The sequence below is a fragment of the Mchenga conophoros genome, linkage group LG22 (assembly GCF_057382185.1).
Source record: "Mchenga conophoros isolate Kocher_MC1m ecotype Shallow Benthic linkage group LG22, M_conophoros_male_GT1.1, whole genome shotgun sequence".
Lineage (NCBI taxonomy): Eukaryota > Metazoa > Chordata > Actinopteri > Cichliformes > Cichlidae > Mchenga > Mchenga conophoros.
Window position 1 is genome coordinate 31,267,725 of NC_140546.1, and position 14,263 is coordinate 31,281,987.

The 14,263-nt window shown below is 38.3% G+C and overlaps 1 protein-coding gene across 5 annotated transcripts in view; it reads left to right on the plus strand.

The window, feature by feature from the left end:
* The window catches only part of ctdp1 (CTD (carboxy-terminal domain, RNA polymerase II, polypeptide A) phosphatase, subunit 1), a 99,147-nt gene that overhangs the window by 61,023 nt on the left and 23,861 nt on the right, over window positions 1–14,263 (plus strand). Inside the window, exon 13 of one of the 5 annotated variants that reach the window (XM_085262264.1) lies at window positions 3,094–3,629. The exons of the other annotated variants lie outside the window; for them this stretch is intronic. Within the exon in view, the coding sequence (XP_085118390.1) occupies window positions 3,094–3,097 (4 nt within the window). The 3' untranslated portion in view covers window positions 3,098–3,629. Of the gene's footprint in view, window positions 1–3,093; window positions 3,630–14,263 lie in introns of those variants that run through there. 5 annotated transcript variants of the gene reach the window in all.

Here is a 14,263-nt window from a genome sequence, read left to right on the forward strand (position 1 = left end):
GTGAAACTTTGGGAGTCTGAGCTTGGGTTTGCAACGCCATGTCTTCTGTTTTCATGGCTTTCTGTAAATCACACAGACTTTTCTTGACCTCTTCAAGCTCTCATTCCAGTGCCTCAAATTCATGGCACAACAACTCCTTTTCTCTGTTGATCACGTTAAAATCATGTTCAGAGTCTTTCTCAGTGGCTTTGAAGATCCGTGATTCTCCTTTCACACCCTCATCGTGTGGTTTCAGTTCTTTTTGAGAATCACCACTCCTTTTGGAAAGCTCCTGGAGGTCCGGTTCAAGAAGTTCGTTATGCCTCAATATGTCAATTTCATGTGCAAAGCATTGGAGTTCCAGGGTCTGTCTGAGCTGTGCACTGTCCATTGTTTTGCTTTCCTCATTCATGATCCTTTTTCTTTCTTCACTCTCTTCTAACTCTTTAAAGGCTGTGTTTGCCTGATGGAGCTCAGTTTTAACAGCCTGTATTTCCTGTTGCATGTCATCTTTTTCCTTTTCAAAGTCCCTTTTCAGCTCACACATGCGTTTTATCATCACATCATTTTTCTTTCTTAAAGACTGGTTGTCCTTTTCCATGCCTTTCACTTTTATAACATAGCCTGCCTTTTTGCTTTGCAGCTCTCTGATTTCATCCTGCATTTCCTGCATCACCTCTTTGTGTTGCTGAATTTCTTTGCTATTGGAGCTTTGTGCATCCTGTAGAACTTTATTCAAATATTCCAGCTCTTGAATTCTGATGTGAATTTTTTCATTCTCTAGTTGCAGGTCTCTTTTCCTCTTGTTTTTAGAGAACCCACTTTGTTTGAAGAGAACTTCAATGTTTTTTTGGAGAATTTTGTTCTCATTTATGAGCTCTGTTTTTTGCTCCTTAAGGTCGGCGTTCTCGACTTTAAGGTCACGTATGGTAGAGTTTTGTTGTTTGAGAGTTTTATTCTCATTTTTCAGCTCTTTGATTTGCTGTTTAAGTTTTTCGTTCTCGGCTCTCAGGTTGCATACAACAGGATTTGACAGACTCATATTTCAAATTGAAGTTGATGCTAAATCTCTGTACTAACTAAAAGATTTTTTATAAATACGGTCAACTGTGTCAGAAACTGAAGTTTCGAGTAGTTTAAGTGTTTTCCTGCCTAGTGAATTCTTCCACTATCTTTGAAAGACTGACAAGAATGAGAACCTTTCCCCTCTTTAAAGGTTTTAGTGTGCTGATGTCATAAAGAAGATCAGAGATCAAAGGGATTCTGGTGGAATGTCACTGTGTCTGGTCTGGGCAGTTCTGAATTGAATAATAACAAAATGCAGATTGATGGTAATTGTAACTGATAATGCTTACATGAATTATAAACACCCAATAAATATTATTTAGAAATCCGAACTGTGGTGGAGGGTGTGGTCCCTGGCTCAGCCGCAGGGGAGGAGTGATGCAGTGAGCTCAAGGGGGCGGTGCCAGGGAGGCTGCAGGGACAGGTGGTGATGATCTTCCTAACGAGGTTTTCCTTTTTATATAGTCAAGCCGGAGACCAGAGTGAGCAGGAGCATGTGCAGAAGACCAACCGGAGAGTTGGTGAACAGGTTGGCAAACCATGAAAGCCATATGTGTGGTGCTTCAACAAACACTCGCCCAGAGCGATCAACATAACAGTGTGTCGGGTTGACTTTTATACAAACAAACCAAAAAAACAAAAACATGTCATTGTGAAGCTTTAGCAAATACTAGATTGGTCAACTGATGTGCCGTAAGCATCTGTCAGCCTCTCTGACAGTTAGTTAGTGTTGCCTACAGTTAAAATATGTAATTGTGGTGAAGACTTAGTATGATTTTACATAAATGGAATCCACATTTAGGAGCCCTTCAGTAAATCCAGGCCAAGCTAAGAAGATGAGCAATGGGAGAAAGACCAAGGACAGAACACATGGAGATGACTGACCAGCGAGCTTTTAATGCTTAAACCTCGTCAAAGTAACTAGTAAGCTAATTTCATGCTTAAAACATGGAAATGCACCCAAAATGGATCATACAATCGTCTCAGTGAACACATCAGCATGTAAAAGGGAGCTACTTCAACAACTTCCAACAAAACGCAGTACTTCCACAGCAAAATATGCAAGGAAACCAGTAGCTAAACTGAAAATATCAACCCAAGATGCAACATCCTAGCTTTAAAATATTTTTCAGTTTTATTTAGTGCTGTCAGCGTTAATCTCGTTAAAATGACGTTAACGCCATAACTGCATTAATGCGGCAAATCTCCATTAACAAGTTACCACGGATTGCCCCGTGGATGGGGATGCACCACGTTAGCGCCGTTAGCTCACTAACATCACTTTAATGACATTAATGCTGACAGTACAAGTTTTATTATCTTTAAGCTTAGGTTGTACTCCATTGTCGACATAGACAGCTGGAGACTGGGAGGCTGAGTCATTCCTACTTCTTTGAAGTCTGGTAGTTTGTGCATTCTTGTGCATTCATTCATCTTGTGGTTTTTTGGTTTGTTTTTTGTTTTTTACATTTTTTCACATTTTTTTCATTTTTTTCCCATTGAAGTTATGCTTAGCTAGCTATTTGTAGTTTTTTGTGTGTTTGGAAATTTCTGTTACTGGATAACTTTTACCTGTGAAGAAAAGTTGTGTTTATCTTCGGGAATTTGTGGACGAAGAACCACGCGTCACATTTTATTCTTCTGCCTGCACCTGTATTGGCCAAAAAATCCATTAGCTTCCACACTGTATCATTTTGAATAAAATAAATGTAGGTGAGAGCTTGGAGGCAGGTAATCGAAATGCCATTTAAGTAAAGTGCTAATGGAGCTGGACTGAAGTCATCAACATTATAGATGTCAGATGTCAGAAACAAACTATACTTTGACATGTCAGGGACGTTTTTTTTTTTCTTTTTCAAATTTCGAATGCCTCCATTGATTAATGTCTTTCAAGCTGTCACCATTAGCTTTTTCATTCCAGCATCATCTGCTGAACTAATTACATCACATCTTTGTCTGTCATATCTTTTAGCACAATTAGACCCCTTCACTTTGCAGACATGTGTGCTGTTATCAGGACTTCTCACTTTTAATTTCCTGTCTCTGTAGGTGATACACATTCATTCAGACAGCCCATGTCTCCGTTTTCCTGCGCCACATATCTCTGGAGTGTATTTGTTTTCCTAACAAAAATGAAAGCGTGGAACTTGTCAGCTTGAGCGAGCCTGTTATTATAACATCGCCAGAACAGAGATGATGGACGAGGCAAATGAGTTGTAAAGCTTTCCATTCAGGGTTGTCGGACTACAAAGTGTGAAATTTGAAATGTGTTTCATCTTCTTGGAGCTTCTGTGTTGGATGTTTTTTTTTTTTTGTTTTTTTTTGAACCGCTGTTTCCCGTTGTGGCCAGATTAGATCATGTCCCACCATCTGTTTATGTATGACCCATATAGTGCTGTCCCATGGTTTGCTGATAAACTGCTGAGCCTTTAACAGAAGATGGGAAAACAAGTGAAGGGTCCATTTCTTATACAACTTGACCTGGTGGTTGTACTGAGATTGTATGAAGGAATTTTACTGTGAATGTCAGGCTGTGAGGTAAAGCAACGTCGATGAAGTTCTGGTCACGAAAAACAAGATTATTAACACAGAAATAAAAAGACCTTTAAACTGAAATAAGTGTTGCAGTCTTGCATGAAATCTTAGTATCCATCAAAGAGCCAGTATAAAGAGACAGACAACAACACTCGATCTATATCTAGCGCCAGTTTAGAATTGCTTGTTAGGTTAACAAGCATCTTCAGAAGAGAGCAGTAGTACTTGGAAAATAAAATACATGGTTATAGAATTACCATTGCATTCAGCTTTTTATTCAATGAGCCTTCCCTTTAGCTACAAGTCTTCCTATTTAATGTATTGCAGTACTTTTCTTACACTCTTCATCAGGTTTGTCTGGCCTCTATGGTTTTGCAGCTTTATTAACATTTGTGTTGGGAGTGTTCTAAATCATCAGATTCTTTCTACAATGCACTCCAATTCAAGTGATAAAACATTTTTTTTGGTTCCACAATGGCTTCCACATAAAGTTAATCAGGAATCAGTGAAGTAATCAATAAATAACCTGACCTACAAGCAAAATGGACAATAACATTAATGTCAATTAAATCCCATCAATATCCACTCCGGTCTTGGAACAATGGAGAACAAGAGCCTTAAACTATCATTTCAAAGGGAACATGCATACCCACACCCATACACACTCATTAAAATGTGCTAAGAAATATTCTATTCTATGTCCAAGTAGATAATGGAAGACAATGACCCCTCCACACACAGGAGTCCCTCAGCTGAGTCTAAAGATTGGTCTTTTGAAATTTCCTGAGGATAAAGGAGTGATTAAATGGTGTCCTCTCATTAATCAAAGGATAGATGTGCAGTAGAGCCTGAAGTCATGGCTTTCTTCTCACTGTGCCCACTGTGTGATATCAAAGAGGTGCTACAGTCTGAGAGCTGATTAAACATGAATGAAACTCAGTGCTGCAAAATGCCCCGGACCTACCAAGAAGTTCAAGCTCATTTTGTTCTCTCTCACTGTGACTATCCTGCCTTACTCATTTTGAACTGAGTGACTTCAGTGTTTAATGAATGCACTACTAAATCTTAAATTAGGACGATTTATGATCCGGAGGGCCTCATGGCGTCACCTTGCTATTTACCATTATCCTCAGTTAAAGTTGAAAGATTTAGGGTAAGCCATCAGGGATATCCTCTAGTAGTGTTTCATCTCAATCTGTGAATAGCTCAATGTTGAGAGCAGCCTTTTATTGAGAATTACCTTTAGGCTGTTAAACAAGTCTTTTTGAAGGCTACTGATAATAAAGCAAGTCTTTTTCTCTTTACTTACAAAGACAGCTCCATGCAATTTGCTTTTTTTTGCAGTATTTCCATCTTCATTATCTTCTGCTGCCGTGATGACCTAGATTCCCCTTAGGAATTTTTAATTTGACGTAAAACATTTTCTCAAATTCTTCTGTATTGAATTAGGAAACCACGAATAAAGTTTGATTGTGCTTGACACAAATCCCCTTGTGTTTTGTTTGATTTGTAAGCTGCTGAAAGTGCTGGGAAATGCCAAAAGTCTCTTGAGTTTTTATGCTCTTTTTTTTTAAACAGATATTCATGTTTGCCTGCAGACAGAGATACAACTTATAGATATGGGGGAGTAAGAGAATAATTCTACCAACTTATTTAATTGTTGTTATCTAAATTGTGATTCTTTAAAATATAAAATTAGAAACCAATTGATCTCTAGTTTTGTATACAAGTTCTACTGAGGATTACCATAATTCACAGGTTTCATATGAACTTGTGTAACTATGTTGCATAAGCTTTTTTGCCGATTTATTACAAAAAAACCTCTAAATCAGGTCAATAATTTTGGCTACTTACACTTACCTCACTTTTGCTGAATTGAGTCCTTTGATGCTTCCAGCAGAAAAACAAGAAATGTTAAAAATAATAATAATTAGCACGATCTCCAAACACTATTAATAAACTGATAATCAACGGAAGAGTCAACACTCACTGTTTAGCTAGCTTGACAACTTAGCTTTCATATAGGTTTGATACAGTCAGGTTAGCTTAACCAGAAGTTCCAGTTCAGAGATTAAAATATTAATAATGTACGCTTAAAACCTTAATCTTAAATAAAATACAGAACCACAGTATCAGATTTTCACAACACAGTTATCATGACCATTATTACAGCAACTTTAAAAAAAGGACACTCAGGCTTTTCCAGCTAACCTTTTCAGTGTCAGCAGAGCGAGTTGCTCTTGTTTGTTTTCTCTTCCTCTGGAATTTTGGTTGTCACTAGTAACTATACACTGTGTCACTGCAATCCTTTATGACATTGTTCGTTGTGTGTTACTGCAGGCAGTAACTAGCATTAAGGTTTAATATTGGCACATATGTTGTAGTGTTAGCTAACTTAATACTAACATTCAAGAGATTCAAAGTGTTTATTGTCATGTGTGCAGAAGAAATAGCAATTCTCTGTGCAATGAAATTCTTCCTTTGCTGTTCATACACAAATCCCAAGTTAGGTAGGTTTGAAGGAACAAGATAAATAAGGATAAAAATAAGACAAGATATTAAGATAAATAAAGATTTTAAAAAATAAGGATAAAAATAATGAAAGATAAATAAGTACAAAAATAAGTAAGTGAAGACAAGTGAGGTATGATGATGTCGATGTAAATGTATGTACAAAAGAGCTTAATGTGCAAAATGAACTTAGCGTGCAAAGTGTCCTGATGTGTAAATTGCAGTTGAGGTAGGTCAGCTGTTCAGGAGTCTGATAGCAGTGGGGAAGAAATCGGTATTTAATTTAGTCAGATATAGCAGCGACAGTACAATCTTCCTTTTTCATAGCTGAGTCACAGACCACATGCTTCTAGGATTTTTCACAGCTTTCACAATAATTTAATAAATGTTTACAAACAGAAGTATTTAAATGATAGTTTATAAGTTCTGCATGTGAAATAATTATCCTTATGTAAGAGTTCACTCACTGAACTCAGCTGAAGTAAGCAAGTTAATTATTCAGGTGACATGACAGCTACCCTGCTTGAATATTCTTCACTTTGGTCGTTGCTGTACACGTAAACATTAATATTTCATTCTCATGTAAGTTTCTGCTTTGTAAAATGAATTAAGCTAATATCGAGTGTTTTTGCTGAGACCACATTTCAGTATTGCAATGTGGTGCCACTGCATGTGGAGGGTGGGGAGGCGGCTGCTGTTAAGTGATATGTTGTTTGCGAGCAGCAGGCACCCTGGGAAATGTTTCACATAATGGTGCATGTCCCCCTTTTCTTAGTGGATGATTCTGATGCCACAGCAATAAACCTGAGGCACGTTGTTGAAATGGGTTTATCAAATGGGCCGCTGATGTTAAAGTAAAGGGCATGCTGCACAGTATGGGATGTATTGTACCTCGGAGAACTGAAACGGATTTTTGTGCAGTGTTACTTACTGTAATCTTTGTGCTGACTTTGTGCTGTTGCAGGTGAATAAAGCCTACACATCATTTTTTAACCTAAAGGATTTCCTTATGCATTCTCAAGTATTCATGAAGCGTCTTATGGCCTGGCCTGCTCTCTCAGGCACTGTTATATGTTTTTAAATTAAATGTCTAACATATAGACACTAATCTGTCTGGAAGTAGGTTTCATTATCTGACATTTTAGTTTAATATCAACACTAGAAGCTTTTTTGTAATGTTATGTACATTATTTAAGATAACATAGATAACGTATTCATAGCAGGCCATACAGGCATAAAGTATTTCTGACACTGGAGACAAAGTAGCAGTCATTAAAGAAATGTGTTGTAAGCCAAAAACACTGCTTAGAAGTCTTTAATGCCAGATCTACACTGGGCCATATCATACCATTCACGGTAATACTGGTGTAATGTTAGGCAATGATAAGAAAATGAAATATCATGATAGAATATGGGTAAAACGCGCATGCCCACTGCCTTTGTTTTTATAAGCATATGTCAGAAAAAGCATTGCGGCGACGGAGAATGAGAAGGGCGAAAGAAACAGATGAACCAGAATTGGTTTGTAAACATAATATTACCGTATTGTGTGTGTGTATAACCTCTTTTTAAGTTTAGTGGATATTATACATGGTTATGCTGAGGATATGTCGGCCAGTTTCCACTGGAAATGCCTGCTGGTTAAACTGTCAGCAAGGAATTTGCATTTGCACTGTTACATTTTTATATAACTTTAATGCACATAAAAAACAGCTGCTTGTTTAAGTGAAAATACATTGATGGGGTTTTTTGCACTAATAAAGTTTCATTTATATTTTCAAATATATATCCTGATAAATATTTTTGGCCATATTGCCCTGCCCTAATATATAGCATCCTCAGCACATTTGCACAGCACTACTTGTACTTGTGTCTACTACCCGTATAGAAATCTGAATTGATTAAAAAGTCATACATCTGTTCCATCCGACACTGTTCCATCAAGTGATGTGTCCTTGTTGTTATAGACTGTATATACAAATTTATACTGTAATAGCTCTGGAAAGATGTTCATTAATTCAACACACAGCAATGCCTACAAATTCTGGATTTGACCTTACATACATTTTCTACAAGAGTATAATGGATTCATATAGCAGCAGAAAAAACAACTCTCAAACTGTACATTAACAGCACAAGTGTGAATGTGATAATATTGCTACCACATTTAAAAATTTGGTTTGTAATCTAGTAGCTCCATCTCCTTGCTGATTCTTCTTCAGGCCTCAGGCACAAAATTCTAGCTTTACCTTTCAGCAATAGACACCAGGAAGGTTAGCAGTTAAAAACAGTGAATCAATGCCCATCTGGTCTATTCTTATAAAGCAGCAATCTGTTTATCGGTCCAATGGAGCTTGTTTTTTGTTTTTTTAATATATGTTCTGTCAGTTTAGTGGTCCGCCTTAAGAATTCAGCTCAAAGTGCAGTTGCTGAAAATGATTAGTTTTGTTATGCTTCAGTTGAGAGGTATATGTGATGTTAATCTCTGTCAATGTCTTTGAGTCCCATTAAGAGACCGTCATGGTTGATGTAAATCTCTATAGATTATAGATGTAGTGCACCTGTGTAGAAGTTTACATTCCAGAGTCCAGTAGCTTGTAAGGTAAGATAGTATTGTTGTCAGTTCCTCAGCAGCACTATCACACAGTACAGTTGTGCATCCTGATCAGTTAACAGTGTATTAGCACAATATCCAAATTGATATTTAAAGCATAGTTGTTCAGACCAGTTTTTTATGTTTGTTTTAATATAAAAGTCACCTCATAAGCAATGTAGTGGTTTTGTTTGGAACAAGTGAGTGTTTAAAGATAATGATGAGAGCCATTTGGAAAATATCACAATATTCAAAGGGAAACAAAGCACCTCTGCTAGCTTTTGAAGCTATTAAAGAATCAGAATCTGATTTTTGTTTGTTTGTTTAATCAAGCATGTCACAATACGGCAAATTTTCTTCCAGCTGTGGGGGTCTCTCTGGTGATACAATGAAACTGAAAGATTTAAAACATCAATGTGAAACAGGGAACTAAAGCATAGACTCAGCAAAGGATGTTGTTTAAGTTAAGCTGAGTTTCAGGCAGCGCACATCCCTCGAGCAAACATTGTAGCTAAACTTCACCACATTATGCAGACTTCAGATAAGCACATGCATGCGTTACTCATCCATCAACCCGTCTGCTTTGTTTCTGTCCAGTATGACTGATAAAAGTGTCAAACTGCATTCAGTGCTGTTAAAGGGTCGTAAAAGTTTGCCGTTAAATGTGGTGAGCACTGAAACCCAGGATATATTTGAGCACTTTAGTGGCATCATTGACAGACTTGCAGAAAACTGCAGTGCCATATATATAAATGCCTGTGTCTGAAAATACTGCAAGTCACGCAAATTTACTATACAGATTGAATATACTTCCAGCTCTCAAAGTTGGGTAAAGGGACTACATACTTCATTATAACTGGTGTAAAACGTGTGCCTCGGGATATATTACCGGCTGTGTAAAGCAGCACACCTTGATGAATTGGAGCCATGCTGTGAAAGGCTTTTTTCTGTTCTGTATCTAAATAGAATAATCATTCTCTCCCACTAGTTCTGCTTCCCAGCATTCATTTGTCATCTCATGCTTGTATCATTGCTAAATTTCTTGGGATGGGTTTGTTTCCAGCATCAGCAGTTAGAGCCTGTTGTTCCTGGCACCCAAGATTCATTAGAGTAAAATTGTTTGTCAGGAGCATCAAGGAAATCATGCTGATTCCTGCAGACGTCATTGCTTTCTCACACATTGCATGTAAGCGCACTAAAGGAGGAAACACTAGCTGGCTGATGAATGTGTTTGTTAGTGTTCCCTGATGATGACGCCTTTTGTTGTGGCCCCAGTCCTTTAACTATTTGCCAAATCATAGTCCCATGGAAAACTGGAGAATCCCCAGTCTCAGCACTATTTTCAGATGTTCCTCATTCCAAGAGACGGCCGCTTCACTTTGTAGTCATCACTTTTTGTTCTTTCTTTGACAAAGTGCACATTTTCCTCCAGGGGAAAATGTTTTCCTTGTATGTTCTCTGACAGCTCTGGATATTCAGACTGCAAAACTCCAGCATGGTGATGCTTTAGACCCGGGCTGAGGAAACTATCCCGGCTGATTACGTTGTTTTCTCATCTGATTATTTCAATTCAGGACCCAGGAAACCCATTTGTGAAGCTGTAAAGGGTTGTCTCGATCTAGTACCAGAACTCTTTGGAAAAAGTTTAGCTTCTATTTCAGAAATCATCCGAAATGACGTCAGTGAACTGGTTACAGCATCCCCGCGTCTGCCAACCCAGCCAGTCTGTGATGCTTTATGCAAAAGAGCCACAGGGGGAAGAGAGGCAAAAGATCTAACAGTCCAACTCGTCAGAGCTCTTTTTTTTGTTCTGTTTTTTGGAGGCAGTTTGTTTCCCTCTGGAGGATTTGTGGATTTCTGAGTAAATAAGCCAAACGTCTATAGAGGACCTATAGGGATAGAATATTAATTTAGTTCAATCCAATCCAAATCCAAAGAGAGTTGTATTTTCTTTTACTTGATGGTTATGACTAATGCTAATTATTTAACCATCCGTGACAAAAGCCTGGGGGTTGGTTGAATTGTTAGTTTTGCTTGTGAAGGTTCCCAACTGAATCTTTAGAATATGAAGCGAAGGTTCCTCAGTGATTCTTGTCTTACCTGCTGTAGCATAAGCTGCACTGGAGTGCACCTTTATGAAAGCAACGGAGATAAAGTCGTCAGAAATCTTCAGATCTTTCTTTGATCATATGACATTTTCAGTCGACTTCAAGAGAATGTGATGAGGAGCACACAGAGGTAGTTCTTCAAATTATTTGACGGCAAACATGCTCTGTGACAGAGAGCCTGGAAAGGTGTCATGTTTTCAAAGTGTCTTCTGTTGAACTTGGTTGTAAGCCGTAGCATTAGCAGCCAGAGCCCGACGTTTTCTCATTAAAGCACATAAGGCTGTATCAAATTCTCCCAGTATGAGGAAGCGAGGTCCTTGATGATTGCATCATGAGGAAGTAATGATAAAGAAGAATCAAATAGTTGACTATGCAGTAACCCGTGAGAAGTATTTAGCATTCTAACAGACTTTCAAGTAAATGTTTATGTAAATTGCAAACTGTCTTGTTTCCACATCTCCCCTTCTCAGGCTTTGGTGCTTTTCCATGTCTTACATGATAAACTTTTAGGATGGTTTTAACTACTTTAAAAAAAAGTGTTGTGGGGATTTTTCACTTTCTTCCAAATTTTCCTGAATTAATTAAGAAAATAATGAGTCAGCTACTACATTTACACCTACTAGATTTTACACAGGAGAAAATGTAATGACTCTGGAGCTGGGTGTAGGAGGGTCTGTAACAAAACAACTCAGAGAAGCTAAGAGGCATAGGATGAAAAGTGGGGCAAAACCCATTGGGGCCCAGCTTTATAAGAATAAACCAGATCAGCCAAGGACAAAGCAAGATAACTGAAACCCAGGTGAATAGAATAAAGATTGGAAAGCTGCTGGAAAGCTACATCCTAACTTGTGATGTACACGGAAACCCTTCCCAACGCTAAACCACAACCTTCCACTTAGAGCTGGGCGATATGAGGTTTTTTCATATCACGATATGTTTTTTTCATTTCAGGCGATAACGATATCTATCACGATATAAGCCAAATAACTATATTTGTAAGATTTAAATGTGCCGTTGCTCACAAGTAAAATGTGAAATAATCAGCAGCTTGTTTTTATTTAAATATTTATTTCCCATAATAAGTTCAACAGGGTAGATGTACTTAAGGGAACATGAGACTTTTTCAGATAAATAAAGGCAAATATTGCAAACTACACAAAAGGCAGCCGCTAAAGCGTTTAAGTTTCAAAATAGAACAAACAAAACAGACTAAATTGTCAATTCCACTTAGAAACAAAATATTAATTCTAAAAATAAATCTTAGTTTGTTTTACAGAAGAACAGACAAAACTGACTAACTTTTGTCAATATCAAATAAACTGAGAACTAAAAGGAAATTTTCAATCTCTCCTTGTTGTATAGCTGAGCTTTTCAAACAGTTTTAACAGTTACTTTAGTCTGACAAAAGCCGAATGACGAATTAGCGCTTCCAGTCAGAGACTGAGGCTACGTCCAAACGTACACGGGTATTTTTGAAAACGGCGATTTTCCGTTTTCGTTTTAAAAAATAATCTCGTCCACACATAAAGGCAGAAATGAAGGAAAACGCTGCTATGAACATGCCAAAGCAGCAGGTGGCGCTAGATTCCTAACCGTGCAGAAATGTTGGCCAATCAGAAGCCTCGGTGGGAAAAAGTAAACAAAGCTGGGGCATAGAAGCAGTAACTGTGTGTATATGTAAGCATTTAAACACTGCAGAGAGTAGAATTAACAGTAACAGTATTGTAGAAATTCATTTCACCGAAACAATAACGTGGCGCAGTGTGACGCATGCACCAGTTTATTGTATTTCCAGACTTGCTTTCGGCACATTTACAGTGCACGCTACTCTGTTTTTTGTCAGACTTGAAATAGCCGAAATACCTTCACACTACGGAACTTCTATGGCTCTTCCGTTCGACAATCTCTCCGGCATTGGAACCATCATCTGTTTTCTCTTCGGTCACGCTCGGTTGATTTTTCTAGTCGGCACACTCATTTCCTCCATTACGCGCTGGCTCCATTACCCGCTGGCTGCTTCCCAAACAAACACACGTGCGGCTTGGCACTTGTACGTTACAAGTCACGCGACGTGACGCTGCACTACTTAATTTGGATTGGCTGACCTTTTTTATTTATTTTTTTTTTTTTGAGGACAAGAGCGGCGAGGTCTATCGCGATAGCTTAATTTCTCTATCGAGTAAAAGTTATATCGCGATACATATCGTTATCGTTCTATCGCCCAGCTCTACTTCCACTCCATTCAAGTCATTACGGGCTGTGTCGACCTGATGTGTAGTTACATTTCTCGGGAGGTGCACTTCAGGTTACGGCACTGGGTTAACAGCAGTTTCTGGTTACGACAGAAATTTCTCTTACAAGTCTAAATCAGGCATAAGCCAGCTATGCAAGAAACTGAAACTAAACAAGGTAAAACAACGAGGAACCAAGCAGGGCGTCAAGGAGGTGAATAAAAATAAAACAAAGCGCCAGATAGAGGCGTTCAGGAAGAACAAGACTTGATGGAAGAGCTCATGAAGAGCAGAGAAGAATGAGATCCTGCTCTAGTTAAACTAGCGTGAGTTCAGTGACTCAGACTTGTTAATGTATTGTCAGCAGTTCTACGGAGCGACTTCAGTTGTATCTTCAGTGCTTCTGCCAATTAGCACTAAATGTTGATTGTAGCAATATGTGAAAATGTGAACTAAATCTTGATGTTTAAAAGAACTGTATTGAGGTTAAGAGAGCTGCACTTCCTGAAAAGTCAGCACACAATATGGAAACATATCAGTGTTGTGAGACACACTCGCTCTCCTCACACTGTCACTAATGGCTTGTTTGTTTGCAGTGAACCCTGACCACCCACCAGAACCCGAATTTCCCTAATTGAATAATAGTTGCTTTCACATAGCTCAAGTTCTCCGGTGTCAGCTTATTCGTCAGCAAACAGTTTGTGCAGCTACTTGGAGTTAGCACACTTGACATTCATCACCTCATCAGATCGCAAAGAAACCACCCCCTCGCAGCTTGGCTAATATGACTTTGGTTGATTTTTGTTGTGGCTTCTACATAAGTGGCACTTAAAAAAACAGATTAACTGATTTGCTAGTCAAGCACAAACACACTCACAAGCTCACTGTGTTAGCTTATAATGCATTCATGTTGTGTAAAGCTGCCCTGGCTTGTTAAAACACCCAGCCTTGCTCAGTAATAGGATGGTTATATAACATGATATGCAGGGTTTAGATTACTAACATCTAAAAGTAAATATTCATAACATGTTTTTTACATAATCGAATAACAGCCTGCTGATTAATGGGGAAGCAATCTTTAAACGTGTAGAACCACTGAAAACCTGATTACTTAAATCCCCCTGCATGCTCTGTCCTCTGTTTTGCAAACAGCAGAAACAGAAGCAACACAGTGAGGCTGGCTGGTCTCATCAGCATTTACCTCCTTTTGTTCAGTGTGTGCTTTGACAGAGATGAAAGGG